Below are 12,442 nucleotides of genomic sequence, written 5' to 3' on the forward strand. Positions count from 1 at the left end.
GTAAGCGTTGCAATGTTGCACGAAGAGCTTTGTCGTGTTCAGCTTGGGTACGGCCATAAACAATGATGTCATCTGACATGTTGTCAGCATTAGGTATATCTTGCAATACCTGGTTGATGATGTGCTGGAAGACCTCGGCAGCACTGTTGATACCAAAACTCAGGCGCTTGTACCTATACAGACCTCGATGTGTTGTAAACGTTGTGATGAATCGACTCTCATCATCAAGTTCAAGCTGATGATAGCCCTTGTTTAAATCTAACTTGCTAAATACAGTTGCACTTTTCAAGAGGTAAATCATATCATCTACAGTGGGTGTAGGATGGCGTTCACGCATTATTGCCTTGTTGGGAACACGCATGTCCACACAAATGCGTATCTCATCTGGATTCTTCGGCTTTGGTGGAGTGATAATTGGGCTTACCCATGGTGTTGGGCCTGTTACTGGTTCAATGATATCTAGTTCGATCAGCCTATCCAGTACGGTATCGACTTTCTTGCGAGTATGGAATGGTTGTCGGCGATGTGGTTGGGCAACTGGAATTACATCTGGGTTGATATGCAGATGTACTTTGCGATCAGTATAACAACCTATGGATTTAAATCGATCAGAAAATTCAGCAACAATACCATCAACATTGTTTGCAGATTCCACTGCTACAGCATTAGAAAGCTGAAGTGGCCCAATTTGGTTGAAGTCTTGTAACTGAGTAAAGACTCCTTTGCATTCCTAACAACATGGAATGTAGTAGTGAGCATTGCACTCTTTGACTTAATCTCTGCAGTGAAAGTTCCAATCACTGGCAAGGCTACCTTTGAAGCATAGGCAGTGGCTTTGCCATTATAGTTCTCAAGCTTTGGGAACTGTTTTTTAAATTTCTCATAGTGGCACTCAGCAATGGTGTCAATGTTTGACCCAGTGTCAATGAGAACTTTGAGACAAATACCAGCAATGTATACTATAGTCTCTGGGTTGTTTGGAAGATCATTCCATTCTGTGATTGCTTGTACTCCATAAGTATAATCACATTCACTGTCATCTGAGACTGGTTGTAATGAAATGTTGTCTTGTACATTATTAACATTCTGGATATGAGGTGCAATATTGTGTTTACCACCTCGACACCTATGACCTGATCTTCGTACAGTGCTTTTATTCATTGACTGTGGTTTCTTTAGTGCGGAACGACACATAGCACCAAAATGACCTAGTTTTCCACACTCATAGCACTTCTTACCTTGAGCAGGACAAACATTATCTTGGTGTGGGTAGTCTCCTCCACAATTGTAACATTTATTGTTGACACCCTCTGATGTGAGTCGTTGTGACTGCTTGAGTCTTGTTCCATGACTCCAGGTGTGATGTGGTTCTCGGCTAAATTTGCTGTTAGGTTTGCCATGATATCTTCTTTGATCACAGTGTCCTCCCTGAACCTTATGTACCTCATCACTGTTAGTAACAGTGGCAGAACCGTTATTGGCACTGCACTCCATGACACGAGCATCACGTGCAGCATCTTCCATTCGACGAGCAATATCCAGTATCTTGGTAAGAGAACTTTCATCATCAACAAGTTCTAGAGCTCTTCGATGGAGACGTGTAGATGTGCATGTTTCAATTATTTGCTGTTTGATTTCTTTGTCAACATCAGCAAACTAACAATGGGCTGCTAAACCCTGCAGACGTGTGTGGTATTGATCCACAGTTTCATTAGAGAGTTGTTTTGCTCTTCTGAAATGCATAATTTCCATGGCAGTATTTTGTCTTGGGTTGAAATGCTCTGTTAGTTTGGCTTTGGCAGTGTCATAATCTTTGGCACCACCAGTGTCTTTCAGTGTGTCAAAGATGTTACAAACTCTATCACCTGCATAATGAAGTAGAAAGGCACGCTTTCTTTCAGCACTTTTGATGTCAGAAACTATCAACAAATTTTCAAACCTTTTAAGCCATTTGGTCCACCTCTGTGACAGGTTTGTCTGGTCACAGTCAGGATCAAATGCAGGAAACTGAGGTATATTTGCAGATTCCTCAGTACTCAGCTTCAGTCAGCACAGCTTGGGTAGCACACAGCATTGGTTAGCACACAGGATCAGTTAGCACACAGGATCGGTTAGCACATAGCATTGGTTAGCACACAGCATTGATTAGTACATAGCACACAGCATCGGGTATGGTGCTCACAGCACGACATCTCCTTCCTCCAGTTCATCCTTGTCGCCAATGTGGTGTTGTGTGTTACTGAGGAAGTCTTGGTTGTAGGGTTGATGTAAAGTCATGACTTGGTTACTGACTTTAATACGTATATAAACAATTACATGACTAGCTGCTTCCAAGCTGGTAGCCTCCTGTACGCTTCTGTTTACCTCCTCTGGCGTCCCAGCCGCCGCACATAGAAAATGGATGGTACCGTTTTCTGTGAACATGACAAGCACTACAGACCATTACCCCACATTTCTCCTAACATTAACAAACCACCTCTAGAGACAAGGGAGATAAGCTTTAGGCTGCACAATGAAACTGCCATGGGCAATTATATAGCTGCTGCTGCTAATGTCAACTGGGAGACCGAATTAGGTAACACAGGGGACATCAACCTAGCAGTGCAATCTTTTCTTCAAAAAACTCTCAGCCTTTATAACATCCACTGTCCTATGCTAACGAAACAAGTCACAACTAAAAGGCTAAACAATCCTTGACTTACAAAGAGAATACTTAAATCTATTAATAAAAACATGACCTTGAGAAGAAGTATAGGTTAGGAATCATCTCCAAAAAATTTTCAAAGAATTTGAAATTTGAATCCCTCAAAGAAAGAGGGAGCCGGTCGGCCGAGCGGACAGCACGCTGGACTTGTGATCCTGTTGTCCTGGGTTCGATCCCAGGCGCCGGCGAGAAACAATGGGCAGAGTTTCCTTCACCCTCTGCCCCTGTTACCTAGCAGTAAAATAGGTACCTGGGTGTTAGTCAGCTGTCACGGGCTGCTTCCTGGGGGTGGAGGCCTAGTCGAGGACCGGGCCGCGGGGACACTAAAAATCCCCGAAATCATCTCAAGATGACCTCAAGATTTGCTATCTAAAATAATTAGAAGAGCCAAAATTAAATACTACGAAGATAAATTTACCCAAACAAAGGGCAACATTAAGAAAACATGGAGCACAATTTCACAAATATTGGGATCAAAGAAGACTTTAAATAACAAACCAATACTCCTGTCCAATAACGATGGTCAGCTTACAGCCTCTGATACTGCTATTGAGTTCAATAGGTTCTTCTCTTTCATCGGGTCATCCCTTGCAAATGATATTCCATCTTCCAGTACTGATGTTCAGGACAATCTTACAGGTAAGTATCCACAGTCTCTGTACCTAACGCCTGCAAATTCCACTGATGTTAATGAGATAATCCTTTCGCTTAAAACCAAATCAAATCTTGAGGAGATACCAACTTTAATTTACAAAAACGCCTCCAGATCTTTAGCTCCTGCTATTGCATTGCTCTTCAACAAGTCACTTGAACTCCAAACCTTTCCAGATATTCTAAAAAAGCGAAAGTAACCCCCTGTCGACAAATGTGATCTCACTGATGTTAACAACTACAGACCTATATCAATCCTGACAAACTTGTCAAAAATATTTGAAAAACTCATCTACAAGCAGCTTTACTCTTATCTAGCCAAACACAAATACTTAGCTCTTGTCAATAAGGCTTCAGTCCCAAAGAAAGTACTAATGATGCAATTATTAGTATGATTAACTTGATACATGCAGCTCTTGATAAAAATGAGTTCTCTGTTGGGTTATTTGTGAACCTGCATAAGGCTTTTGACATTGTCAACCACCAAAACCTTCTTCGTAAAATACATCATTATGGAGTCAGCGGTCACTCCCTGCAATACCTCAAATCTTACCTTACTGACAGACTCCAGTATGTTTCTGTGAATAATTCAATTTCTCCCACCCTACCCATCAACATTGGTGTTCCTCAGGGCAGCATACTTGGCACTTTCCTCTTTCTCATCTACATTAATGACCTTCCAAATGCCTCCCAACACCTCAAACCAATTCTATTTGCTGACAACACAACTTTCATTTACTCCAGTCCTGACCCCCTTGCTCTAAATTACACAGTGAATACTGAGCTAAATAAAGTCCATCTTTGGCTAACTGCCAACAAACTTACCCTCAACATTGACAAAACTTTCTATGTTTTGTTTGGGAATAATCCTCAAATCAAATAAATCTCAGGATAAATAATACCAAAATTTGTAACAAAATAGATGGCAAATTCCTTGGCGTTCTCATTGACCACGAGCTGAATTTCCAGGGACACATTCTAAATATATAAAAAAAAGTTTCAAAAACTGTTGGCATTCTTTCTAAGATCAGATATTATGTACCTCGCCCTGATCTGGTGACGCTCTATTACTCCCTCATCTATCCTTATCTCAACTATGGTATTTGTGCTTGGGGTTCTACTACCCAAAATCCTTTACATCCTCTAATTACTCAACACAAAGCTGCTATTAGGACAATATCCAACTCTGGCCCCAGACATCACTCGGTACCTCTACTCAAATCTCTGAATATGTTAGATATTAAGTCACTGCACATCCTCTTATGTGTATTATATATATATAAAATGTTGAACTGTAATGCCAATCCTGACCTTAAAAGCTTCATTGAAGGTTGTAACAGAACCCATGAGCTCCACACCAGAAACAAATACCTTTTTATTCCAAGAGTACGACTTAATCAAACTAGAAATGCTCTACAAATCAAGGGACCCAGAATGTGGAATGACCTTCCCAATCATGTTAAAGACTGTACCTCTCTCAACCAGTTTAAGATAAAAACTAAGCACTACCTAACTAACTTCCTGTTACCTACCTTACCCCTATAATGTCAACCCATGTCTGTTATTTTTAAACATTGCTGTTTGTAGACCAAATTGTATTTTTGCTGGTTTTCTGCCATGTTCCCCTCTTTTTTTATTTTTATATTTTCTCAACACATTTTATAATTTAATCTCAATTAGTATTAAGTTTTAGTCTTTAGTGTTTTTCCTGCCCGAAACGCTTTGCGTAATAGTGGCTTTAGGCATTGTATGTACTAGCTGTATCTATATATTCATCAATATTTGTATCACCCTTTGTATGTATGTACTTTACCTGAATAAATATTTGATTATTTTATTTATGTACATAATATCTGATTTAGAAAAGAATGCCAAGTGATTTTGAAATATTTTTTAGCTATATTTTGTATGTGGCACTGGAAATTCAGCTTGTTATCAATGAGAACTTCATGGAATTTGCCATCTACTTTATTACCAATCTGGATATTGCCAATTTTTTATTTAAGAAAATGAGGGTTGTGTAAACAGCAAATAAAACTGGCTTGAGAAATTGAGACACATTTGGAATTTCATTTATGTAGACGAGAAAGAGTACGTAAGTAATTATCTAAAGAGGGCACCAAGCCGGGAAGGCTATGAAGCACCATTAACTATGTGGAATATAAAAAAATTGGTAAATATCACTAAGAATGCCAATTTGAGAACAAAAGCACATAAGGCAAATGATATCCCCCAGCAAAAATCTGCTATCAGAATAATAACAAATTCTGCTTTCAGACAACACTCAGCCCCCTTGTTTAACTCCCTTAACATGCTAAACATAATTTCACCCCACAAATTTTCTTGTGTCAATTACATTTACAAAACCCTGTTCTTAAACGCAAATCCTGCTCTGAAACTCTCCCTGGACAGATGTAATAGGACCCATTATCACCACACCAGAAATAAATATATTTTTCATATCCCCAGAGTCAAACTTAATCTGTGTAAACACTCTATTCAAATAAAGGGACCCAGTCTATGGAACTCACTCCCTAATGATTTGAAAAGCTGTCCAACTTTTGTGTCATTCAAAAACAAAACTAAAAAGCACCTAATCTCATCTGCATAGTTTTTTTACCTTGTTGCTTTAAAATTGCACTGTATCTATTGCTACCCAATCTCCCTATCTTTATGTACTCAATCCGAACATCTTTACCAATGTGATCATTACTGTCTTCTTATATGTGCTATCAATCTGCTGTACGGTGTCTGTTAATCTTGTTTAAATTACCAATCAAGTTGTCAATGTAATCAACCAGAGCTTTAATATACCAATGTGCTTTAATATACTTACTATTCTCTCTCATCTCATTTTTTTTCTTGCAATGTATCTTATCATTTTATTAATTCTGCTAGAATTTACCTACTTAAAATTATCTGTTAGATTAAGGACCTGCCCGAAACGCTGCGCGTACTAGTGGCTTTACAAGAATGTAAATACTGTGCTATGTATTCTCTCTAACCCAATGTACCTTCTTGTATATAAATGAATAAAATAAAATAAAATAAAATATCAAAGGTATCTGATTCATCAAGGATTCTATCGAGGGACAAATGAGGGACTGACGGGAAGCAAGACATACGCACCTCCTGTTAGTCAGGTTATTCAACAAGGATGTGTATGACCGTAAGAGGGACAATGCAATATGAACAATAAAGAGCAGGGAGGCGCTCCATTAAGTGCCTATGAAGTAAACATGTATGGCTAATACGTAATCTCGTCAGAGCCAATTCTCACCGCCGGTTACGGTGGTAGGAAGAAGGCCAAGGGACATGCTACCTTTAGGAGAACGCAGTTTATCACGAGTAACAGAAGACCAACAATCCTGCTAATGGGCAAGGATTGAAGAATGAATAACTGGATACAAGACAGAATAAGGAACACCTCTACAGGAGATGGGGCAAGTGCAGAGAGCCTCGTTAGTGACAAAGTCTGCACACTCATTTAAGGACACCAATATGGCTTGGGACCCAGCAAAACTCCACTGTCTTAAATCTGCTGGAGATAAGAAACAGACAATGTTGAATTTCGACAACCACAGGATGAACTGGATTAAATGACTACAGAGCCATGAAAAGGCACTGTGAGAGTTAACTACAACAACAAAGAAAAAGTGACAGCAAGAAAGCAGTTGACGAAGAGCATACAAAATAACATGAAGTTCTTCTGTGAAGATGCTAGTCTCTGGAGGCAGGCAACACATATGTGTGGTCAGGGAAAACAACGGAGTAGCCTACACCATCTGCAGACTTTGACCCATCTGTGAAGTCGGAAATGGAGCGCGAGTGTGATGAAAAGTGTGTAAGGAAAAGTACGACATAAGTGAAAGTGAGGAGGATGTTGTAGGGACTGCACAATGTAGCGAAGACAGTAGCGATCCTGTAGAGACAGGATGCCTGTTTCGACATACAGGCTTAGGGTAGGAGTCGAACGCAAGGCACCAGGGCTGAAGAATAACCCAGTATGGTGCAGAGAATCAAGACAGCAAAGAGTAAAATGAGAGGCAGATGAGTAAGCACGACAACCATAATTGAGTTTAGACAGTACGAGAGAGGAGCGTGCTCGTATCAGCTCCCCAGGAAGTATAACTTACCCTAAGTAAGTTAGGGACCTTAAAACATTCAACTCAGAGGTAAGAGATATGGGGAGACCAAGACAAATGAGTGTTAAAGAATAATAAAAATAATAAAGAATAAGTTTAGCAGAATCTATGCACAAAAGGGGATTACCATAAAGCGACAAAGGGGGACGAAGAATGACCTACTTCCGAGTAAAAGTCAGAGCGCAAGTTTTAGTTGTGAAGAACTTTATGCCATGATTGATTGTCCAGGACGACACGGCATCAATCGCAAGTTGAAGATGCAGTTGGAGGAAAGGCAATTCATCACCTCGACATCGAAGGGTAAGATCGCTGACAGAGGGCTGAGAAGATGCCAGAGGAAAGGGAGTAAAGATTATTGAGGGCAACCAGGAAAATGAGTAAGTGCTCAGAACACTACTGTGGAGTACACCTTCGTATTGCCGAAAAGAGGCAGAATGGTACAAACCCTCACTCTAAAGGAACGATTAGAGAGGAAGCTTTGTAGGAAGAGAAGGAGATTACCACGAAGGTCAAAGTAACAGAGTTGGGACAGAATACAGTATGCCATCTCCAGGTGGTGTCGTATGCCTTTTCCAGATCAAAAAAGGACAACAGCAACAACAGAGATCTTTGCAGAAAAAGCAGTATGAATATAGACCACCAAGTTCATCAAGACATCAGTCATGTTTTGACACTTGCGAAAGCCAAATTGAGAATGGGAGAGGTGGCAATAGTGTTCCAAAAACCACATCATACCGACATTGAACATACATTCAAAGAGTATGGAGACGCAACTCGTGAAGGCAATGGGGCAGATGTCCTTAGGAGCTGTCCCTAGAGACCCTGGTTTCCGAATAGGAAAAACAACCACCTCAAGCCAGTCCTTAGGGACAGATGACGACTCGCAGATAAGGTTAAACAGATTCAGTATATACTAAAATGTGCATTGAGGGAGATGACATTCATCATGAGATGTTTTGCCATCTGAGCCCGCTGCCATAGAACCGCAATGAGTCAGGGCAGACTAGAGTTTGGAAAGAGAGAAAGGATCATTATAGAGAAGCTGGAGATGCGTGTGAAAATCTATGGAACAAGATTCATGAAGGTGCTTACGAATAAGGAAAGATGGAGGAAGACTAGAACTGGAGCCAAGAGTCGAAAAACGGGGAACCCAGTTCGGTGGCAACCGACACTGGATCCACCACAATAGAACCACGGAAGTGAAGGACTGGCGAGATATCTGGAACAAACTTACCCGATATCTTACAGATTTTCTTCCTGATCTGGAGCAGAGGAATATCAGTGGCAATGGTGGAGACAAAAGATTTCAAACTCACACGTTTAGCCGTACGGACCGCACTCGCCTTGTGAAACGAAAGAAAACAAACCACAATCAATCTGCATCTGTCTTTCTTCTATGCTGCGCTCTTACAGCAGACAGCCGAAACACAGCCTGCAGTCCACCAGGGAACGCACTTCCACATACCTCAGGAGGTAGAGCGAGGAATATCTTGAGGTTATCTTGAGATGATTTCGGGGCTTTAGTGTCCCCGCGGCCCGGTCCTCGACCAGGCTTCCACCCCCAGGAAGCAGCTCGTGACAGCTGACTGTCACGAGCAAAGTATGTAAATATTTTGCTCATGACAAGTAAATGTAAAATAGGTACTCAGGTACCTATTTTACTGCTAGGTAACAGGGGCATAGGGTGAAAGAAACTCTGCCCATTGTTTCTCGCTGTTACGGCCCTCTCGGGACGCAACTGGGTTCTCACTCTGATGTTGTTAGAGTCAGATATAGATATCCGTTCCCAAGCCAGTAGTGGCTATCAAGGGATGAGATCCGTGACGCAAGTAACTTAAAGGGAGTAGGGAAAGAAAGCTAAGAACTTAATATTATAATTAACACCATCACCGATTAAATATATAAAAGAAAAGAGTGCACAAGGGGGAGGGGTATTAACACTTTACAAGGGGATTAATCCACAATCGATGTCTTCTGCTGAAGACGCTGGTGCCATAACTCTCGGTGCCGAGTCCTTGGTGCTTTCTTCGTGGCCTCACAACGAAGTCTCCAAAGAAGTTGAGCCTACCCTGGCCACAGGTCAGCCAAAACACAGGTCCACTGGGGGCACCGCCGTGGAGGCCGTCAACCACACGTCCAGCTGGTCTGCTGGCAGGTTCTGAGCCAACAAGGCTGGTACGGCCACTCCACGAACGATAAAAGGGGAACGCCCTAGACAGGAGCCTCGTGTGACACCACAAATCACTCTCCTGTCTTCAGTACCCCAGTGGATGATTGTCTCCAACAGTCGGTCCCGGGTAAATCCTTTTACTGCCACTCCACTGGCAGGCTAACACACCACAGTGTTCTCCCGGGGGGACGACGTCACTACAGCTGCAGCAAGGTTCAAGGTATGGAGACTGGCTGCCTCGGGTAGACTGACTCCACTTCCATCACAGCAGTCCCAGGTCGGCTCTGTAAGCAGACACGTCATCAATAACTGGGACACTAAAACACCTCACTTACGGGCTCGGGCACAAACACCTGACGTATCCAGTCCATAGATGGCGCTGTCGTCGGAGCACCACCTCACCAGAGGTCAGTGGCGGCGGTGTAGAGTGCTGAACGGGACTGAAACTGGCCCTCGTAGCTGATACACGGCATCCTCACCAGGTGTCGTCGGCGTTTGGCGGGGGGTTTCGGGAGCTGACCCACAGATGGCGCGGTCGTTACTACTCCGTGCTCGGACGCTGGATCCGGGTTCGTAACACCTCCCCACCAAAAAGAATTTGGTTTGGGGTTCTATAAAAAGAAACACAAACCAAATTAGTACGGCGACACAACTCCAAATGGACACACATGCTTTATAATCTGGAATGGCGAGGCTGTCTCGTTCACAGAACTGTACTAAAGAAAATCCCGGGCACAAAGGGACCTTGAAAATGGCCGGCGATGACCTGCCTGACGTAATCTTCCACACCTCCTCTGCGATGGCAAACAGGGGCATCATCTCACACCTCTCGAGTAAGGATTGGTTTCGACACGATCTGGGGTGACTCGACACTTCCCTGTGTCGTGGCACCGATGATGGCTGGTCCCAGACGGTATTTCTAGTACCGGTCCGGTGGTCCTTCAGGGAGACGGGCACCTGGAATACAGGGGTCTGATAATTCAGAGTGATAGCGACAATGGGCAAGTCAGTACTTACTATACACTCCTCTACTAGGCCCACACCTAGTTCCAACAGGGCTGCTTGCTCACCGAAGATGGCATTCGCTCTGCGCCCGTCAGGTCGACCAACGTTCCGTATAACGCTGTATTGAGGCTCAGCAATCACGCGGGGGGTGTCAACCTGTCGGAAACAGTCACTCATATTATCATTTCTCGTACCTCCTGTATCTACTATTACCTTCCAGGTCCCTTCTTCAACTGCAACACTTGCAGTACAAATCTCCAATCCCTGGGACCTCTTTGCGATGTTCAAGGGAGCCATCATCCTTCGGGTCGTCCACTGATCCTTACTGAGAACACTGGGAACACATACGAGCATTAAACAAAATATCGCTAGGAAACATTTGGTTACCTTAGGGATAAGTTTCCTGAGTCTGTCATGTCCATAGCCGGCAACATCCACTAGCCTGGCTTGGACCGAAGAGGGCACTAGACCTTTTGAACACACCTCACATACCTCTGACGTCTGGGGAATCTCTGGCTGGTTCAATACACGCTGTAACTTGCCATACCGCAAGCACACATCTGCCTTCGCTCCAGACTCGTTGGTATCCGTGGGTGCCTGCACACAAGGCCTCTCTTCCTGCTCAGGTACTTCTACCATCGTAACCTCATGTTCCTTGCCGAGAGAAGAAGCAAGAGACACTGCTAGATAGTTGTCGATCTGCGGGTGAGAGGATAAATTAGACATGTTCAAATCCGGGTCTGTCTCTACCTGGACATTTCCATGGCCCGTCGTTACCTCAGACCTTGATGTTCTGGCTGACTCGTCCGCTATCTTGGGATGATTGGTGCTCTAATCGGTCACCAAGTCGTTGGCTAGTACCACGTCAATCCCAGCCACAGGGAGGGTATCGACTACTGCCAACTCACATGTGCCGCTGAAATAAGGCGAGTCAAGATGTACTGACACTAAGGGGGCGATGTACTGCGTCCTAGGAAACCCAACCAGGACCTCTGGTCTCCCAACCACACTTACTCCCTCGGGTAACGAGCTCTTCACGATCAGGGACTGGGCTGCTCCACTATCTCTGAGCACTACAACTGATCTACCAGTATGATCACTCGATACATACCCGCCTGAAGTGTGAGGGGAAAACAATCTGGGTTCTTCCTGCGTCGTCGTCGACTGGCTTCCTGCTGTTGGTATTACACAGCTCATCATCATTACCTCCCTACGTGCGCTGCCACCTCTTCTGCCTCGGCACCTAGCAGCTATATGCCCTTTCTGCCCACAAGTCCAGCACACCATATTCCTCCTCGGGCTCCGGTGTTTCGGACTGCTAGGACTTGTTCTTCGGGGGCTACTTGGGGGCGTCTTCTTAGCACTTTGTGGGACGGGTCTTTCCTCTTCTTCATGAGGTCTGTCAAACCGGTGTTGGTAATGCCTTGGGACGTACTTAGCAGACGGCCTATGAGTCAGGATATACTCTTCAGCCATGGTGGCTGCTGCACTCAAGGTCTCTACCTGCTGTTCCTCTAAGTACGTCTTCAGGTCTACAGACAAACAATCCTTGAAGTCCTCGAGCAGAATCAGCTGCTCAAGGTCTTCCTTGGTCTCCACTTTCCGAGAGGCACACCATTCCAGGAAAAGTCGCTCCTTGATCGTGGCGAATTCTGTGAAAGTGTGCTCTGAGGTCTTCTTCAGGTTTCTGAACTTTTGCCTATATGCCTCAGGTACCAATTGGTACGCCATGAGCACCACTTTCTTCACCATATCGTAATCGCCGGA

General features: G+C 43.7%; 1 protein-coding gene across 1 annotated transcript in view; it reads right to left on the reverse strand.

Moving 5' to 3' along the window:
* Window positions 1-657: 657 nt before the first annotated feature.
* The window catches only part of LOC138369536 (zinc finger protein 383-like), a 29,173-nt gene continuing 17,388 nt past the window's right edge, over window positions 658-12,442 (reverse strand). Inside the window, exon 2 of the mRNA XM_069332940.1 lies at window positions 658-3,373. Within this exon, the coding sequence (XP_069189041.1) occupies window positions 658-1,524 (867 nt within the window). The 5' untranslated portion in view covers window positions 1,525-3,373. The remainder of the gene's footprint in view (window positions 3,374-12,442) is intronic.

This window comes from Procambarus clarkii, chromosome 28, assembly GCF_040958095.1.
Source record: "Procambarus clarkii isolate CNS0578487 chromosome 28, FALCON_Pclarkii_2.0, whole genome shotgun sequence".
NCBI lineage: Eukaryota > Metazoa > Arthropoda > Malacostraca > Decapoda > Cambaridae > Procambarus > Procambarus clarkii.